Here is a 21,001-nt window from a genome sequence, read left to right on the forward strand (position 1 = left end):
AGTGACCATATGGGACCCTGGCGTGTGCAAGGCAAGGACTTTAGCCACTGCGCTATTGCGCCAGGCCCGACATTTACTTTAAATACAATCTTTGCCAACCAAACCAAGCATGCAGATGACTCAAGCCCTTACACTGCCAGTTGCAGCCTCTGTCTTAGCTCCTAGCACAATGTCCCACACAGAGTAAGTCATAAATGCCAGCCTGGGTGGAATTCATCAAGGAAATATTTTGAATTTTTAGCAAGGCATCATTGAGGTCACCCATTCCACATCTGCTCAGCTATGCAAAGCACTGAGGCAACGAGATGACCAGCCTACTGAGATGGGAAGTGAAAGTGTATACTAACCATGGAATTCTAAAGATGAAATGTATCCTGTGGCTTTCAATAAACATCACAATTCTTTAGGGATGAAGTATTTTTCCACAAGAAATGTCCCCTTGAGTTGAGATGTAGATGTCATTTCATGGACACTGTCTGACTTATATACATCTTTGCGAGTATAAAACACATCAACATATGAAGTATAACAGGAAATATACTTCAAAATATGTTGCCTGGGTCCGACGCAATAACCTAGTGGCTAAAGTCCTCATTTTGCATGCACTAGGATCCCATATGGGCACCAGGTCATATCCCAGCAGCCCTGCTTGTGGCCTGGGAAAGCAGTTGAGGACGGCCCAAAGCCTTGGGATCCTGCACCTATGTGGGAGACTGGAAGAAGCTCCTGGCTCCTGGCTTTGGTTCGGCTCAGCTCCAGCCATTGAAGCCACTTGGGGAATGAATCTGTGAATGGAAGATCTTTCTCCGTGTATCTCCTTCCCTACCTGTAAATCTGACTTTCCAATAAAAATAAATAAATTTTTTTAAAAATATGTTGCCTAAAATCACAGGTTAGCTCCACCACTAATAATTCAACACCACCTACTAGTTCAAAGCTGCTAGCGCTCAAGAAAAATGGACAATTTTTCATTAAACAGAGAACAATGAAACCTTTGTAATCCTACTTTTATGCAGGTATTCGATTAGCTGGTATATCTGGGCAATGCCTTCCTCTGTCAGTGGGGATCCAAACACCACTCCTTTCTCTGAAAAACAAGCAATGACAGGACACAGGTATATTTTACAAACAGCATGAAATCACCACAGTTAAAACTACTCAAGCATCCTGTTGGACACTGTAGCGAATGTTTTCACAGGGTCAATAAATAAAAAAACCTTAAAACTAATGTTTCAGGCACACAAGAAGATGCCACAACTCCCAGGCAGTTTCTCTCTGAGTTCAGTATCGCACTGTAGCCTCACTGAAGGGGGAACCATCTTGTTATTCAAATAATAATTCCCAGCATGTTGAGATTCAGTTTAAAAGCAAAAAGAAACAGAGCCATAGCTATCAAAAACAGGATAGATTATCCACAGAAGTCGCTACAGAATCTTATCTGTTAAAGTTTAAACATTTTTTTCTAACATAATGACTTCCTAGAAGTAACAAAATCATACTTCTTTAATATCTTATCAAAAGCAGCACTAGAATCTCTTCTTTTTCTGGGAAGGCTTCCTTTTGATGATTCATAAATACCTGCCTTATCAAAGCAATGAAATGAAAACATTTGACAACTACTACAATCAAAGATACTCAAGCTTTCTGTACAGTATCTCCAACACGTAACTACAGTATTATTTCCACACACCATGAACAGTCTGAAAATCAAGATACCCTCTGTAACCACCTTAATTAGTATTAACACTCACAATCTAACTACATTTGCTTTAATTTAATTATTTCCTCAGATAGTTGTATGGATTTTTATCATTATTGCTTCAGGTTTTACCATCTAGGAAAATGAAAACAGGGATCAAAACTGCTTCAGGCTAACACTAATCCCTGATGGACGTGCAGATGCTGACAGTGAGGCACAGAGCAGTTCAGAACTGGACATCCTTCGTACACCCAGCTCCTACCCTTGCGCTTGAGAGACATCAGGGACCGGAAGAATCCCGATGCTGAGCCAGCCCCACCAGGCAACTTCAGGTCCACTTCCCCCATCAGTTGAGCCAACTCAGTGCCAGGTAAATCGATAAGCCTTGTGATGTTGCTGACCACCAACTCGGTGAACACCTCTGGTTTCTCATGTCGAAGTTTCTCCACAAAAAAGTCAGGATTGAAGATAATTGGCTGACCTCGAAGCGAAGAATCATTGCAGATAACAAAACTGCAGATGGCATCTCTGAAAAATAAAAGCAGAAGATTCTTTGGGGGATCCCTTTCGTCCGTGCTTCTCAGGTCCACACTGTGTTCCCTGGCTCCTTATCTACACAGGCAGACATTTCCTCATACTCTGTTCCCTTTAATAGACCCCACTGCTCATGGACTCTGATCTTCACACCCCAAAGGCCTTCACAGAATGGAAGACACAAGTGCATAAAATATCTCTAGCTGTAGGCAACTGGCCAGATTGCGTTGTACCTAGAAAACTGCTACGTTGCTGGGAGAAAAGCACCCAATAGCTGGTGGGCATCTTGGGCCTAGTTAATGCCAAATTTATGTTAACTATACCATTGTGTCAGTGGTTAAAGCAGTTAAGTCTGGGTCGGGACATAACAATGCGGTCCCCAGAGTTGGGGGGCAAAGAAGGGGAGTGGGGGAACTGCATATTTCCCAAGGAAGGGGGTGTGGGATCATACTGGAGTGGGAGCCGCTAAGGATATGTTTGACAGGAAGGGAATAACTTCTGGGTTTTTCATAGACCAGGCCACTGCACACACAGGTGGGTGAGAGAGCTGAGACCCGACTGCTTCACCTTCCTTCCAGCTCTCTGCTTGTGGCCTGGGAAAGCAGTAGAGGATAGCCCAACACCTTGGGACCCTGCATCCACAAGGGAGGACCCGGAGGAATCTCCCAGCTCCAGGCTTTGGATCGGCTCAACTGAGGTCATTGAGACCACTCGGGGAGTGAGCCAGTGGGAAGATCTTTCTCTCTATATCTACACACACGCACACACACACACGGTTTTTCAATAAAAATAAATAAATATTGGGCCCTGTGATGTTAGCCTAGCAGTTAAGGTCCTCACCTTGCATGCACCAGGATATCATATAGGCACCAGTTCCTTTCCCGGGGTCCTGTTTCCCATCCAGCTCCCTGCCTGTGACCTGGGAGAACAGTCAAGGATGGACCAAAGCCTTGGGACTCTGAATCCATGTGGGAGACCTGGAGGAGGCTCCTAGCTCCTCGCTTCAGATGAATTCAGCTCTTACCTTTGCGGCCACTTGGAGAGTGAACCAGCAGACCCAAGATCTTCCTCTCTGTCTCTCTTCCTCTCTGTATATCTGACTTTCCAATAAAAATAAATAAATCTTTAAAATAAATAAATAATCTTTTTTTTAAAAAAGGATGCCAATTGGGCACCAACATTCCTAATCAAAATGCCTAGGTTTGAGTATTGCATCTGCTCCCCATTGTAACTTCATGCTAATGTGCACCTTGGGTGGCAAAAGATGATAGTTCAAGTTCTTAGGTCCCTATTAGTGAATCATCGGACGGAGGCTCTTCCTCTCTGTCTTTCCTCCTCTCTGTATATCTGACCTTGCGATAAAAATTAAATAAATCTTCAACCCCCCCAAAAAAAGGTATGAGTTTTCACCTGCGTCACCTTGGTGCAGAACACAGTAACCTTCCAGACAGTGCTGGAAGTCATTGACCAAATGTCACTGCCCATTGTGAGAACTTGAAGCCTCAACAGGCAACACCATGGGGATCTAACAGGCCTCAGTAAAGCAAAAACTGCTGCCAAACACAATGAGGCCCAGGTGACAATCTGGAGGCACTCCTATGATGTCTCCCTGCTGCCCAGGGAGCCAGGCCACCCCTCCTGCAGCAACGTCAGTGATGATGGAGTAATGTAGATCTCACTGAAGATCAGCTGTCCTCCTGTGAAGGTCTGAGGGACACCACAGCCAGAGCCCTGCCCTTTTGGAATGCAGATTATGTCCCAGATCAAGAAGGGCAATCAGGTTCTGATCACAACCCAGGCAGTAGCTCTCACAGCGCTTCAAGCACCTGGGGAGTCTCTCTGAAGAGGCTATCATGGAGCTGAACCTGCCCACCGGGATCCCCATTGTCTATGAACTGGACAAGAACCTGAAGCCCATCAAGCCCATGCAGTTCCTGGGGGATGAAGAGACCGTGCGTAAAGCTATGGAGGCTGTGGCTGCCCAGGGCAAGGCCAAGAAGTGAAGGCAAGCAGGCAGACCACTCTCCCTGGGACCTCCCTGCCTGCCTGCCCCCTTCCATTCCTCTGCACCCGTCCCCTACACACGTCACACTGACCACATCTGTAGGCACCTTAGGTTGTAGCTGCAGGTGGGGACTGGTGGCCCCTGCTTTCCTCTTAGTCATTCTGTCTCCTGCACCACTCCCTTCACAGTATCTAGTCAGGACAGCAACAATGGGGGCTCCTGTGCAAGCAGAGGGAGGGGCCCTCTGTCCCTGCAGTTGAGAGATCTAAAGGCCCCTATGTGAGTGCACTACTTCCTAAGGGCCTGTTGGAGTAGGAAAAGGGTGGAGCCACGCTAAGCGCTGGCCAATGAGGAGAGCAGGAGGGGCTGCTGTGTTCCCAGGAGCTGGCCCCATGCCCTTCCACAGGCAGGTAGCTGCCTCACCTCAGGAGCACGGGGGCTTTAACCATTCCAGTGGAAGGTGAAGGAACCCACCTGGTGATCACAAAACAAATCCCACCACTTCCTCCCTGACCTAAGAGGAGCTGGCTCCAGAAGGTTGGGGTCAAGCCAGAAATAAATTGATGTGATGCATTATTTTTACCAAAAAAAAAAAAAAAAAACCAGTGTGTGTGTATATATAAACTGGTATTAAACAAAAGTCCTTTTGGGGTGGTCACCAGGAAACAAGCCATTCCTTGCATCAGTATGGGATGAGCCTGGCGTCCGAGGGGTAGGAGCGCCTTCCGCGTGTCTCAGGATCCCTCCTGCCTTGTCTTGTGGCAGTGCCCAAGTGTGTCTTGCTGTTTGATTCTGAATCATGTTTTCCAGCTTCCTGGCCCTGCCACATGAGTTAACTGTACTAAATCTTTCCAGTTCAGTATAATAAAGGATTGACGTGCAATTTAAAAACAAAACTGTATTATCCTATCTCTAAAGTAGACACATCAATGTTTATGTCCAGTATCAATTAACTCCGATAGCTTATTCTAAGCTTTATTATACAGTCAACCATTATATAACCAGGGAGTAGACAGAACAAGCCAGAAAGAACAAGTCATCACATCTCAGCCAGGCAAAGTTGAAACACACCTAACTCATACAAACATTCCCACAATAAAAGCAATCATAACTTAAAAGTTGTCACTACTTCCTAGGCACCAAAGCTCTGTTTCAGGAAAAAATCACATATCCAAATACTAAGTATAATTTATCAGCTATACCCTTTGCCAACAATACATAGATAATTTTAATAACAGTTTAATGACACAAGGCATAAGTAAATTTCAAATTTTATCCATCCTTCCCTGAAAAGTTATTTTGCAATTTTAATAAAGAGCCTAAATCTTCAGACTGCTAGACTCATTTTCTTCTAATCTAACATTAAAATATAAGAAAACAAGTAAAAAATTCAAAATTATGACTACAAGGCCTCAAGTCAAAAAGTCAGTATAGGAAGACAACTTAAAATGCTTGTCTCCTTACCTTTCACAACTAGGATAGGGTATTTTTCCTGCATGAACATGAAGATGCCAATGATTATGATACAAACCAATTAAATTCAGAAGCAATCTCATCTTAAACTCCTTAAACAGCCTCTTTGTTGTTGTTGTTGTTGTTGTTAATGTTAGCTTACTTCAGCCAAGAAACAAGGCACAATATAAAACTACTGCTGTGCCTGACATAATAGCTTAGCGGCTAAAGTCCTCACCTTGCATGCATCATGACCCCATATGGATGCCTGTTCATGTCCCATCTACACAAATTCCCTTCTAGCTCCCTGCTTGTGGACTTGGAAAGCAGTAGAGAATGCTGCATGCCTAGGGACCCTGCACTCGCATGGGAGACCCAGAAGAAGCTTCTGGCTCCTGGCTTCAGATCAGTTCAGCTCCGGCCATTGCAGCCACTTGCACAGCGAACCAGCATTTAGAACATCTTTCTCTCTTTCTCTACTTCTACCTGTAAATCTGACTTTCCAATAAAAATAAATAAATCTTAAAAAAAAAACTGCTGAAAATTCCTGCCATTCAGAAATCACTACTTCACTGAGCAAGCTAGAAAACCATGAAATGTGCTAGCATCAAAACAATCCTACAATTAAAGTCTAAACTACTAACTGTATTATAAAACTCATATTCTTTCCAATTCTGAATAACTGACTTCAAACTTCAGTCCTAACACACAAATGTGTATGAATAGCATCCACCACATTCTGAAGCAGAAACTCACAGAGAGGATGGAGCTGGAACAAAAGACTTTAGCTAACTGTCCCCGTGGAATCTATCATCCCAGAAACTGCTCCCTCCTCAAGGCCTCCTCAGGGAGGATGCAAGAAATACAAGAAGATAGGAGTCCTGGCACACAGGAACACGTAGGTCCCCGTTTTCTGTCCCCTCAGGTTCTCTGCCCTCCCTCCCCTTGGTCACTCACCCTGATATGTCACTTGCTCCCTCCCTTCCAGCCTCCTCCTCAACTTCTGTGTCTATAGCATCTCAGACACAGAAATGGTTAAAAGAAGAAGAGGGAAAATAGAGAAGACAAGAGATGAAAAAGACAGAGCATGTCTTTTTTTTTTTTTCACGTTATCCTATATCACAAAGCCTACTAATCCCTTTCCAAAGACAACACAACACCACAACCCAAGCATAAAGCTATCAAGAAGCATGCTGGAGAACTAAACAGATTCCTAGGTAAAGAAAAGATTACTATTTAAGTAAAAACAACTTCCTAATCTATAATATTTTTAAAAAGTCTAAATTCACTTAAATTCAGGAAAAAAGTAAATAAATTTCTTACATAAATGCTGAAAGCTTCTGATGAGGCATTGGTAAATCGAAGAGAGAGGAAAAAAAGCTTTCTTCTTGTTTGTGGTGACAAAGGAACTCTACTCTCCCTGCCCCAGCACGGCCTACCCGAATTCCAGGCATGTGGGAAGATACAAGGGCACATTATGGGGCCTGAAAGGCAGTGCTTTAAGACTCTGATCATTCATCTGCAAGCAGGGACAAAACAGACATAAAAATCTGGACCAGTTAGCTGTATTTGCCAACACACAGACAAGGCTGAAGAGCTGAGTCCCATCACCACGGAGAGTCATACTGGATGAAACAATCACAGAATTAACAGCACATGGATGGCAGGTTTGACAATATGAGGGGAAATGATCCCTTCCTCACATCACACACAAGAATAAATTCCAGACATAATGAAGGTTGAAATAGGACAGCCAAACTGTTAAAAATGTTAAAAAGCAGTACAGAAAGAACTAACAAGGCAGAGTGTGTCGTCTTCATCTTCTTCTTCTTCTTCTTAATTTTATTTTTGATGATGTTTACATAGTAGATCAGGGTGGAAAGGGTCAAGGATCAGGGGAAAGTGGGCAAGACCAATGTTTACGTATTCTTTTTCTTCTTCCTGTATCTGGGGAAGGGGAGGATACAATGAGAGAGACACGCCCAGCCTCCCTAGTCCCAATGTTATCCCAGGGTCCCCATGTGGAGCACGTTCTCAGGGTTCCGCTTAAGTGATTTTGACAGTTCTGAGATGCTGTTGATATCACCACTCCAAGGATGAGGAACTCCTTCCAAGGTCGACTGGCTCACATAGTTCACCTCAGAGTCTCCTTTCACCCAGAAGTTTGGTGTTAACTTTCACTGGGGTAGTTGATCAATTTGTTCTGCCTTCCTTCCTCTGCAAACCAATGGGTGCTACAGTCCAGACCAACCCTGCCCACCATACGCTCTGCCCTCATGTACCACAGAGGGAGCTGAAGCCCAGTCAGAGCGACTCCCAAAAACCCCCACTGGGCTGGATCCCAGCTCCGGTTCCTGTGCCTGCCAGCATGTGCAGTGTACTGGTCCTGTCTGTCCCACATCCCATTCAGCTCTCATATACATCATTGGACGCTGAAGCCTAACTCAATCCAACCAACTCTACCCTCTAGCCCACACTAGTGCCAGTGGATGCCACCACCTATTCAGCCAGGCCCGCCCCTAGTCCTGTTTCTCTTGATTACCAGTAGGAGTTGCAGTCCATCAGAGAGGTTCCCACAGTCTCCCCAATGGACCCACTCCCTGCCCCAGAACTTGCACACTCCAGGTGGTTCTGCATTCTAGCTTGACAGGACTTGCCCTAAGTCCCAGCACTTGCCAGCTGATGCTATGGCAAAGCCCAACCAGCCTGTCCTTATTCCAGCTCATGCCTGTACCAGTAGATATAATTGGTTAGCCCAGCCTGGTTCTCCCCCAACCCAGTTCACGTGTGGGCTAGCAGGTGTTGTAGCCCTGACCAGCCTGGTCTGCCCCCAGTCCCAGCTCTCACACTCACCAGCAGGAGCAGTGGCCCAACAGGGGAGTCCCCACTACTCTCCTACCAGGCTCACCTACCTCCTCCCATCTCGCTTGCACTGGTGGGTGCAGCAGTCCAGTCTGGCATGGCCCACTTCACCTCGGCATTTGCTGGCAGCTATTATAGCCAAGGCAGAGGATTTCTTCAGACTTTCACAGATTAATAATAAATATTAGCCTTAACTACATTAATTAACTACATTAAAATGCAAAACTTCTGTGTAACAAGTGGTATTATAAACCAAATTTCTAGGAAGCAGGGCCACAAGGCCTCTGAAGAGGAACTGGATGAAACCAGAACAGGAGTGGGAAAGAAAATAAATAAATAAATAAATAAATATATATATATATATATATATACACATATATATATATATATAAAACAAAACAAACAAACAAACAAAAAACCTAAGAACAAAAACAAAAAAAAGGAGTGGGAAAGAAACATTCATTGTGCTCTTTGTATTTTCTCTATTTTTATTCATGTGCACATAAATACATAAATTTAAGGCCTTACAAGTAATAGTAAAAGATAAATCAGAAACTAGAAAAAGACCTTTGCCATGAATATAACTAGCAAAGGATTAATAATCAGATTTTATAAGTAAGCCTAAAAAACATTTAAAAAATACACTATGAGGGGCCCTGCAGGGTAGCCTAGAAGTTAAAGTCCTCGCTTGGCACGCACCAGGATCCTGAGGCACCGCTTGTGGCCTGGGACAGAAGTAGAGGATGGCCCAGAGCCTTGGGACCCTGCACTCATGTGGAAGACCCAGAAGAGGTTCCTGGCTCCTGGCTTCGGATCAGCTCAGCTCCGGCCGTTGCAGTCACTTGGGGAGTGAATCAGCAGATGGAAGATCTTCCTCTCTGTCTTTCCTCCTCTCTGTATATCTTACTTTCCAATAAAAATAAATAAATATTTAAAAAATAATAACTCAGGCACAGAAAAGCAAATTCCACATGCAATCATTTGTGGAAACTAAAAGTTAGTTTCACAAAAGTAGAGAATAGAATAGTGGTTACCAAAGCCTGGGAAGACCAGGAGAAGACAGTTAACAGGTGCAGGGGCACAGGTAGATGAGAGGAATAGCTTAGAGTTTTCCAGCACTGTGATTATACACAGTGAAACATGGTACAGTGTTATAAGGTCAACAGGCTCCAACCACATGCACATCATGACTAAAATTCATAAACAATGATGAACACAAAGAAGATGTACACACAGGCAACTACATACTAGATGACACTGACATCAAATTTTAACAACAGGTGCCGGTGCTGTGGCTCAAAAGGCTAATCCTCCACCTGCTAGCACCAGCATCCCATGTGGGTTCTAGTTTATACCCCAGCTACTCCACTTCTGGATCTCCTTGGGAGATCCAGAATCCAGAAGAAATTCCTTTCTCTTGGCTTCAGAGCACTCAGCACCAGCATTGCAGCCATTGATAACAGGAGTAAAGATGTATTTACCAGGGCCCGGCGGCATGTCCTAGCGACTAAAGTCCTCGCCTTGAACGCCCTGGGATCCCATATGGGCGCCGGTTCTAATTTCAGCAGCTCCACTTCCCATCCAGCTCCCTGCTTGTGGCCTGGGAAAGCGGTCGAGGACGGCCCAAAGCCTTGGGACCCTGCACCCGTGTGGGAGACCCGGAAGAGGTTCCTGGCTCCTGGCTTCAGATCGGCTCAGCACCAGCCGTTGCGCTCACTTGGGGAATGAATCATTGGTCCGAAGATCTTCCTCTCTGTCTCTCCTCCTCTCTGTATATCTGACTTTGTAATAAAAATAAATAAATCTTCAAAAAAAAAAAAAGATGTATTTACCAGAAAGTTCTGAAGAGATTACCATTTACGGGTACAGACAAATAAGAGGCGTAAGGGCATCAGAAGTAGTTTTGGTCTCAATTTCACTGCGACCTAATATAATGTCATAGGAGGATAATTGTCTCATCCTAGGAGTTTTTGCAGAGATGGCCAGCACCAAGAGATTAGTCGCTGGGCATACAGAGAGCTCAGAAGAGCAGAGAAAATTTCTCAGTCATTTTCAGTCATCTTCCTAGAGTCACAATTACTACTTATACCACCAAATGGAACTCTTACAGATAAGGTAATACTCTTGATATAAACTGAAAACAGAATCCACGGCTAAAAAAATCGATTATAGACTGCTTTTGAGGCATGTTGGACCCATGAATCTGCAGAATTCAAGCAGTGGGGAAAAAAAACTCTGTATCCTGCAGATGTATCTTTTGGCTGACTCCAAACAAAACTGCATACCTACAAAACTAAACATTTCCTCCCTAGAGAACTGTTGAACTTGATTTGTTCTCTAAGAACCACAACCTTGGCAGCACTTATCAAAATAGGAGTTCTATTTAAAGTTGACTTAGCTGGGCTTACCAGTGTGAGCACTGCATGCACTCTCTTAACTGCTCTCTAACCCTAGAAGGCTTGGGAAAAAATGTGTTTAAATGTATCACTTACTGGAATGCAGTTAGGTAAGGAACACATACAAGCATCAAAAAAAAAAAAAGTAAATTATTCCATCTTTCTACATACCATGCTGAAGTTGGCATCATACAAGTTGCAATAAAAGTGAAGATGTAAATGGGCCAAGGACCTAAACTGGCAGGTTCTGTATACCCAAAACAGTTCAGAATTGGTAAGTAGTAACGTAAGTTTTCAAGGAACAGTATCCAATCTTTTGTTTTTCCAGATCAATTGACTGGTTGATTGATCTGAAAAGCAGAATGACTGAGAGAGGTCATGCATTCACTGGTTCACTCCCAAATGTTCACCAGTAGCTAGGATTCCATCCAGATCTCCCAGGTGAATGGTAGAGACCCAGGCACTTGGGCAATCTGCTACTTCTGGGCATGTTAGTAAGAAGCTAGATTTGAAAATGGAGGTGTGACTTGTTCCCAGGCACTCAGATATGGGACATAGGTGTCCCAGGTTGGGACTTAACTGCACATTCACCCACTGAACCGTGATGCCTGCCTCTGATTTCTGCTCATCTTTGTCTCCCATCTCCCTGCAGTCCCCAGATGTCATGGGAACCCAGGTCATCCTCACTAGGTCCAGGGGTGAGAGGAGTCCCAGGCAGTCGGAAATGAGGTAAGTCCAGTTTGGTCTGAATAAAGGGGACCACTGCTGAGAAGAAACCTCGTGGGCTGGGTGGAGAGATCCACCGATCCCTAACCCCCGGGAAACAGGACTGGCACAGGCCAGGCCTTCGGGCCGAGAGCACCATTTCCAGGGTTAGCCACTTAGCTAATCAAAGCCTTTACTATTGGGATATTTCTGAGTATCAACCCTGCGATTCTTGAACCACATCTGAACTTGGCGCTCCTTTAGGTTGCACTTAGAGGGTACAGCCACCTGATGCTTACAGTTCATCTTCAAGTGTTCCTTTGGCTGGCAATGCTGTACCACATCGCAGACCATGTGTGGTCTGCTGAGTCACCAGTTCTGGCACTGCCGCTCCCACTCTGTTCCTGCACAGCTGAATCCTACCCAACTTCAGCATTTACCTCAAATCCCAGCTCTCATGTAAGGGTGAGAGGTTCTCTCCTATTTCTAACATCCTCTGTTTCTTTTTAAAGATTTATTAATTTACTTGAGGGGCTGGGGGAATCCCAGAGCCTATGAAACAATGTCACATAATGCAATGTAATTAATAATAAAAAAATTACTTGAAAGACAAAGTTACAAAGAGAAAGGAACGGAGGAAGATCTATCCACTGATTAACTCTCAAAACGGCTGCAGTGGCCAGGACAGGCCCAAGCCCAGGCCAGGAGTCAGAAGCTTCATCCAGTAACTACATGGATGGCAGGAAGCCAATCAATTAGGCCATATTTTCCTACTTTCACAGGCCATTAGCAGGTAGGTAGACTGGAAGTGGAACAGCCTTGACTCAAAGTGGCATCCATATAGAATGCTGGTGTCACAGGTGGTGGCTTAATCTGCTTTACCACTAGACCAGCCCCTATTTCTAAATTCTTAATCTCTATTGTCTCTATAATGAATTTGCCAGTTAATAATGCTGTATCATCTTTCGTGTTATACTTTTTAGCTACTGTTGGAAATCTTTCAGTGGGATTGACATTTGCTGTAGCAGTTAAGATGACTCTTGTGGAAGCCAACATGGTGGCACAGTAGGTTAAGACTCTGCTTACGGTACAGGCATCCCATATAGGCACCAGTCTGAGATTTGGCTCCTCCACTTCCTTTCTGGTTCCCTGCTGATAGCCTGGGAAAGTAGCATAGGATGGCCCAAGTCCTTGGGCCATGCATGTTGGAGAGCTAGAAAAAGCTCCAGATTCCTGGCTTCAAACCAGCCCAGCTCCAGCCTGCACAGTCATTAGAATAGTGAACCAGCAGCTGGAATATCTCTGCCTTTTCTTCTCTCTCTGTAATACTATCAAATAAAAATAAATGTTAAAAAAAATAATAATCATAATGCCTTTTGGGATGCCCACATCCTAGACGTAACTTGGTTAGGATCATAGAATATTGAGTATTTCTGGCTGATTAAAAGGATGGATGCTGCTAAGAATGTTCAATATGTGAACTTATGTAGAAATGATTAGTAAGTCATGTGCCAGGGCCCGGCGCGATAGCATAGTGGTTGAGGTCCTTGCCTTGCACGCGCCAGGATCCCATATGGCCACCGGTTCTAATCTCAGCAGCTCCACTTCCCATCCAGCTCCCTGTTTGTGGCCTGGAAGGGCAGTCGAAAGCGGCTCAAAGCCTTGGGACCCTGCACCCGTGTGGGAGACCCAGAAAGAAGTTCCTGGCTCCTGGCTTCAGATCGGCACAGCACCAGCCATTGCAGAAACTTGGGGAGTGAATCATCGGACGGAGGATCTTCCTCTCTGTCTTTCCTCCTCTCTGTACATCTGCCTTTCCAATAAAATAAATAAATCTTTACCAAAAATAAGTCATTTGCCAGAGCAGACATAAGAGCTTACTCTAGAATGGTATGTAATATACTTTGGTCTTATAAAAAAAATGGCTTTACAAGTAATTTGTTAGAACTAGATCACAGTTCCCATTTCCCAAAACTTAAAGTATGTTGGAATAAGACAGGTTCATGAATCTTTGACTACTTTTCTGAGAGGAAGCAGCTTTCAGATAAATGGTAAGAGGGAGATTATATTGTCAGCAAAGAATCCTCCACAACTCCAATAAAATCAGGAATTTCAGTGTTATTTTCATAGTACAAGTACACAAGTAACTTTCAAATCTTTTTGCACCAGCTTTGGGGAGAAAAATTAAGGGAGATTTGGAGACTGTGGGAAGAGGTGGCTCTTCCATCTGCTGATTCACTCCCTAAATGGCAATAGTCAGGACTGGGCCAGGCAGAGGGCAGGTCCTGGAACTCCATCCGGGCCTCCCACATGGGTGGCAGGGATCTAAGTACTTAACACATCCTCTGCTGCCTTCCCATATACATTAACAGGAAGATGGATCAGAAGAGAAGCGCTCAAGACTGGAACCAGCACTCCAATTTGGGATGGAGATGTTGCAGGTGGCATTTAACCACAGTGCTCACCCCAATGTAAACTTTTGAGACATCTAAAATGAAATAAATCAAGAAGTAAATAAACTGGCATTACTGACAACCTGAAGAAGTACAAGCAATTATCAAAAAGTTAATGGGAAATGAATATTATAAGAAAATCATGTATAGATTTCAAATTTTTTTTGCAACAAAATAAATTTATCATTTTATTCCATTTCCCATAAACTTTTTGGAAGAGCCCTTGTATAATTACCTTTGTTAAAAGGATTTATTTATTTATTTGAAAGGCAGAGTTTATGGAGAGATGGGGAGAGAGACAGAGATCTACCCTCACTGGCTGCAGCCAGGACTTGGGATCTTCTCGCAGGTCTCCACGTAGATGAAGGAAAACAAGGACTTCGGGCATCTCCCACTGCTTCCCCAGGCCACCAGCATGAGCTGGATCAGCCAGGGGATGTGTAGTGATCTAGCATGCAAAGCCTCTACCTGCAGTGCTAGTAACCCATGTGGCACAGGTGGTGGGTCGGGCTGCTCTAGATCCAACCCAGCTGCCTGCTAGACGCCTGGGAAATCAGCAGAGGATGGCTTAAGGCCCTGGGCCCCTGCAGCCATGTGTAAAACCAGAAGAGGTTCTTTGGGCCTTGACTTTGGACTGGCCCAGCTCTGGCCATGGTGGCTATTTGGAAAGTCAAGCAATGGATGGAAGATTTCTATTTCTCCATCCCTCTTTCTCTCTCTGACTTTAATAAATATATATATATTTTTGAATGCAGGGCAGCTTTCCCAGTTCCCCGCTTATGGCCTGGGGAAGGAATGGAAGATGATGCTTAACCTTGGGCCCCTGCATCCACATGGGAGACCCAGAAGAGGCTACTGGCTCCTGGATCAGCTCCAGCTGTTTTAGTCATTTAAGGACTGAACCAGCAGATGGCAGATCTCTGTCTCCTTTTTTCTGTAATTCTACCTCTCAAATAAAAATAAATAAACCTCTTCCAAAAAAAAAAAAAAAAAGACACATAATGGTTTAGGTAAGGTAACAGTTCCCATAAAGAACTTAATGTTGGGTCTGGGACAGCAGCCTAGTGGCTAAAAAATTCACCTTGCATCCACCAGGATCCTGTATGGGCACCAGTTTGTGTCCTGGCTGCTCCACTACCATCCAGCTCCCTGCTTGTGACCTGGGAAAGCAGGTAAGGACATCCCAAAGCCTTGGGATCCTACACGCACATGGGAAACCTGGAAGAAGCTCCTGGCTCCTGACTTCTGATTGGCTCATCTCCAGCCACTGTGACCACCTGGGGAGTGAATCAGTTGAAGGAAAAGCTTCGTCTCTCCTTCTCTCTGTAAATCTGACTTTCCAACAAAAATTAAATAAATAAATAAATAGGGCCCGGCGGCGTGGCCTGGCGGCTAAAGTCCTCGCCTTGAAAGCCCCGGGATCCCATATGGGTGCCGGTTCTAATCCCAGCAGCTCCACTTCCCATCCAGCTCCCTGCTTGTGGCCTGGGAAAGCAGTCGAGGACGGCCCAATGCATTGGGACACTGCACCCGCGTGGGAGACCCGGAGGAGGTTCCAGGTTCCCGGCTTCGGATCGGCGCGCACCGGCCCGTAGCGGCTCACTTGGGGAGTGAATCATCGGACGGAAGATCTTCCTCTCTGTCTCTCCTCCTCTGTGTATATCTGGCTGTAATAAAATGAATAAATCTTTAAATAAATAAATAAATAGAACTTACAAGTTTAAACTGCAATAACACTACATACCTTACACGTCAGTCTGTCTTAAAAAAGAACACACAGATAAAGAACAGCTCCAAAGTTAAATGTCATGTAGCAGCCTTGCTTCAGCCTCTCCACTCCAGGCAACTGTCATTCCATCTGGGATGTACAGACTTGTACAAGCTCACAACCAGTTTGTGAGCATCAATGTACCAGACAAATGTACTGGCCCTTCCAATTTGTTTCTGCCCCCAACACCCCATCTCATCTGCCAGTGTCTGGATAGTTTTCCACAGAACAGGGCTAGGAAGTCCTATGGGAAGGCAGGCATGGAACTTAGAAACAAGATGATTGTTTGCCTCACTGTCTGTCTCTCGCACATCACCATCTACTCCACTCTACCAGAGCTGGAGCCGTTGAATGTGTTTCCTTTGCCAGATGGCACGATGTTAAACACTACCAGCAACGGGCACTGGGGAGATACTGCAGGAAGAAGGGCCCTTCCCTTTCTGATAGCAGGATCTCCCCCAGGCAAATTCCTGCAGGGGGCCAAGCTCCTGCTGGACAGACAGTTGCCCAACAGCTGGCTCTTAGAGAACACGTGTGGGCTCCTCTGGCACCAGCCTCCTGCACACAGGAAGCTCCCTGGTGCTAGGCCTGTCACACGCAGCAATCAGCAGCACTCACAAGTCAGCAGCCGACCCCTCCACCCCATCCCACCCCACAGACACCACTGCACATGTTTTTATAAAAGGTTTTTTTTTTTTTTATGGGAAAGGCAGATTTACAGAGAGAAGGAGAGGCTGATTCACTCCACAAGTGGTCACAATGGCCGTAGCTGAGCTGACCTGGAGTCAGAAGCCAGGAGCCAGGAGCTTCTTCTGGGTCTCCCATGCAGGTGCAGGGTCCCAAGGCTTTGGGCCATCCTCTACTGCTTTCCCAGGCCTCAAGCAGGGATCTGCAAGGGAAGTAGGGCAACCAGGACACAAACCTGCATCCATATGGGTTCCCAGCACATGCAAGATAAGGACTTGAGCGGCTAGGCTACTGCACCAGGCCCACCACCCCACATTTTAAACAGTGGACTTCTGGCAAATGTCACTCCAGCAACTCCTCTGCCATTCAGTAAGCCATAACCACACCAGCAACAACCAGGTGCCTGTTCTCTGTCCTGGGGCGCCCGTTCCTGGCACATTTCAGCTCAGTGAATACTGACATCTGCTCTATATTCTTTTCATTTTTCTTAGGATTGATTTATTTGAAAGGCAAAGCAACACAGAGAGGAACAAAAAGAAAGATCTTACATCCACTGGCCTACCCTCCAAACAGCCACAACAGCCAGGGCTGAGTCAGGCCAAGCCAGGAGTCTGGAACTTCATCCCAGGCTCTTTCATGGGTGGCAGGAACCCAAGTACTTGCGCTGCCTCCCACTACCTTCCCAGGCATATAGCAGTGGCTAGCTGGGAAACAGCAGCCATGACGTGAACCGGTGCTCCCTCCTCACCACCATCTAGGTTCCTTTCTGTGCTCCTTAGAGATGCTTTATTTCTTACTGTTCAATCCCTTGCTAATCCAATCCCAGGACAGTTAACAACTTCACACAGAATGTTTATCTTGTTTAAGATTTATTTAGTTTTATGGGAAAGTCAGACTTTTACCTTTTTAAATTTTTAATATGTTTGTGAAAGAGTTATTTATTTTTATTGGAAAGTCAAATTTACAGAGAGAGGAGAGACAAAGATCTTCCATCTGCTGGTTCACTCCCCACATGGCCACAACGGCCAGAGCTGAGCTGATCAGAAGCCAGGAGTTTCTTCCAGGTCTCCCACAGGAGTGTAGGATCCCAAGGCTTTGGGATGTCCTTTACTGCTTTCCCAGGGCACAAGCAGGGAGCTGGATGGTAGTGGAGCAGCCAGGACACAAACCGGCACCCATATGGGGTCCTAGTGGATGCAAGGCAAGGACTCCAGGCACTAGGCTATCATGTCAGGCCCTATTTTTAATATTGTTTACATAGTTGAGAGGGATATATATAAATATATCTGGGTCTCCAATTAGGGTGGGGAGGATCAAGGCATGGAGGAAGATGGGTGGGACAAATGTTTCAATTCTTTTTCTTTCCTGTGTCTGCAGGGAGGGAAGGAGTGGGGACCACTCCTTGCTGTCAAACTGCATCAGCACCCAGGAATGGGGAGATAGTCATTTGACAGTGCCTTAGAGACACGTATATGAGTGAATGGATTCCAAGGGTGTCACTTGAATGGTTCAGATAGTTCTGAGATGTCATTGGCTTCGTCACACCAGAACTGAGAAAATCTTTCCAAGGTTTGTTGGCTGACCAAGTCCACCTTAGAGCATCCATAGGCCCATAGAACATGGTACAAAACTTGGCCAGGAGCGTGATCCAACCTGTTTTGCCTTCCAACCTCTAATGAGACACTCACCACCCTCTGCTGGCCTAGATGGCTATCATGTCCCCTGTATGCATCTGGGCATGCTATCCTCAGCAACTCAGGAGGCCCAGTACCCACACTCTGAGGTCAGACCACATATCCTGTGATTTTCCCTGTGGTTGGAGTTTTGAGATCGATAATCCAGTTGGGGAGTCGCCAAGAAACCTTGCCTAGGGCGAGCTCAGTCTTGACTTGTGTACCCAGCCAGTAAAGGGTCAGGTTTGTCCGTTACCTGCATCAGCCAATGCACATACCAGTGGGTACAGCTGCCTGGTCAGTTTCTCCCTGAGCACATTCTCTCATGTGAACTTCCAGGTGCCCAGGCCACCCCAGCCCCAGTTTTCACACACACCAATGGTTGCAACAGGCATAGTCAGGGCAACCCCCAATAATCCCAACCAGGCATGTGCCTAGTGGGTCTGTCCTGTATCCTGTCTTTTGTGTACTCCCATAAGTGCTGCAGCTTAGCTCAGTCTGACCTGACCCCAGACCTAGACCATACACATACTGACAGGTACAGCTGCCTTGACCCTAGTCTGTCCCAGTGCTGGTTCTCATGCTCACACGTGGGAGCCTTAGCCAAGCAGGGGAGTGCCGACAGGTCCACTCCTAGCCCCAGATCTTGTGTGTGCCAGGAGGTGCTACAGTCTGGCTCAGCTTAGTCCAACCCCAGTTCCAGCTCTCGCTGGAGAGTACAACAGCCTAACCCAGGCTGACCTACTCCCAGCCCTCATGTGAACTGCTGGGTGTTTTGCAGTCCAACCCAGTCTGGTGGAAAGGCAGATTTTACAGAGAGAAGAAACAGAAAGATCTTCCATCCATTGGTTCACTCCCAAATGGCAGCAATGTCCAGAACTGAACTGATTCAAAGCTGAAAGCCAGGGACTTCCTCTGGGTCTCCCATGCAGGTGCACGGTTCCAAGGCTTTGGACCATCTTTTGCTGCTTTCCCCTCCATAAACATGGAGCTGGATGGGAAGTGGAGCAGCCAGGACATGAACCAGTGCCAATACACATGTACACAATTACAGGGAGAGGATTAGCCAATTGAACTACTGCACTGGCCCCAGAATGTTTGTTTAAATTACCATGTGGTTTCTACATCCTACAAAAAATAGATGTGCCCCAGCACCTACAGAAACGACCCATCCCAAGACAGTTAACAGAGTCCGATGCAATGGTCTAGCGGCTTAAGTCCTCATTTTGAACACGCCTGGATCCCAAATGGGTTCCAGTCCATGACCTGAAGGCCTCACTTCCCATCCAGCTCCCTGCTTGTGGCCTGGGAAAGCAGTGAAGGACAGTCCAAAGTCTTGGGACCCTGCACCCAGATGAGAAACCCAGAAGAGGCTCCTGGCTTCTGGCTTCAGATTGGCTCAGCACTGGCCATTGCGGACATTTGAGGAGTGAATCAGTGCATGGAAGTTCTTTTTTTCTGTTCCTCCTCCTCTTTGTATATCTGACTTCCCAATAAAAATAAGTAAATCTTAAAAAAAAAAAAAAAGACAGTAAAGTTGTAGTTGAGAGGGTTCATTTGAAACACCCAGAGGGTATACTCAAAAGTATTTGTGGTACTAACCAAAACAAGAAGGCTCACGGACAGCTGTTGCAACCTAGCAATTAAGCACAGTAAGGGATCTCCACAGCCCTCATCAGCCCTGGGTGTGAGTTCTTACTCCACTTCCCATTCAGCCTGCTAATAATCCTCCTTGGGAGGCAGCAGGCGGCTCACCCACCTGTGTTCTAATTTCACAGTAATATGTACTTAATTTATATCTGGTATAGCCTTCATGCAGATTAACAAATTTGCATTTATCAGTTGGCTTCTTGTCAGCCTGGAGTCTCTCCAAACTCAACTTAAAGCTAAAACAGTGCACGTGCAATAACAACAAACACAGCTATTCTCAGCAGACCTACGTAATCAACCAGCAACCACTATCTTTAACATTCATAACCTCATAAATGCTGCAACCAAAGATTAGAAGAAAAGGCAGGCGGGGTGCTTGCAGTGCATAGGACAACAAATGCCAACCACTCACCCCTCCCCACAACGGTCCACAGCTCCATGGATCTGACGCTCCAGCAGCACCCACTGTCTCTTCCTCCAGCAGCGGCAGCAAGCACAGGTGGTGTGGCTTCTCCGCCTGCTCTTGCATACCTCACGACCTACTGCCATTAGAACAGGATGGGGCTGCCCAATCCACACAGACATTGAAGTCCCAAAGCCACGGGCTGATGGTGCTGACAGGGTGGAAGACTGACCCACCTGTGGTATCTGCAGGGCTGGGGGGCCTTGTGAGATGGCTCTCAGCTTGTGCCTGACCCAGACCTGGTTGTTGTGGCAGACAGCTGAATGAATATATGTATTACGACAAAATGAAATAATCTGAACATGTCTAACAAGAACTTAGAAACAAGGGCCTATCTCTTAGAGAACACATTAGAGAACATCTACAAACCCAGTGTGATCACTTGTGAAGATAAACCTAAGGTTAAAAAGTACACAAAAAGAGGGCCCAGTGCGGTAGCCTAGTAGCTACAATCCTAACCTTGAACAAGCCAGGATCCCAAATAAATGGCAGTTCGTGTCCCAGAGGCCTCGCTTCCCATCCGGCTCCCTGCTTGTGGCCTGGGAAAGCAATCAAGAATGGCCCAAAGCCTTGGGACCCTGTACCCACGTGGGAGACCTAAAAGAAGCCCTGGGCCCCTGGCTTTGGATCGGCTCAGCTCCAGCCATTGCGGTC

At 45.8% G+C, this 21,001-nt stretch overlaps 1 protein-coding gene and 1 pseudogene across 7 annotated transcripts in view; one reads left to right on the top strand and one right to left on the bottom strand.

Annotated features, from left to right (window-relative positions):
* The window catches only part of ARHGAP19 (Rho GTPase activating protein 19), a 70,224-nt gene that overhangs the window by 28,777 nt on the left and 20,446 nt on the right, over positions 1 to 21,001 (bottom strand). For all 7 annotated transcript variants that reach the window (XR_009246466.1, XM_058671194.1, XM_012925434.3 and 4 more), the window contains exons 2-3: positions 1,962 to 2,227; positions 1,007 to 1,087 (exon numbers count right to left, since the gene is read on the bottom strand). Coding sequence is in view for 6 of the 7 variants with exons in the window: in XM_012925434.3 (XP_012780888.2) it covers positions 1,007 to 1,087; positions 1,962 to 2,227 (347 nt within the window). In the remaining variant the exon portion in view is untranslated. The remainder of the gene's footprint in view (positions 1 to 1,006; positions 1,088 to 1,961; positions 2,228 to 21,001) is intronic.
* LOC131481721 (phosphoglycerate mutase 1-like) lies at positions 2,367 to 4,639 on the top strand (annotated as a pseudogene).

The sequence above is a fragment of the Ochotona princeps genome, chromosome 13 (assembly GCF_030435755.1).
Source record: "Ochotona princeps isolate mOchPri1 chromosome 13, mOchPri1.hap1, whole genome shotgun sequence".
NCBI classification, from domain to species: domain Eukaryota; kingdom Metazoa; phylum Chordata; class Mammalia; order Lagomorpha; family Ochotonidae; genus Ochotona; species Ochotona princeps.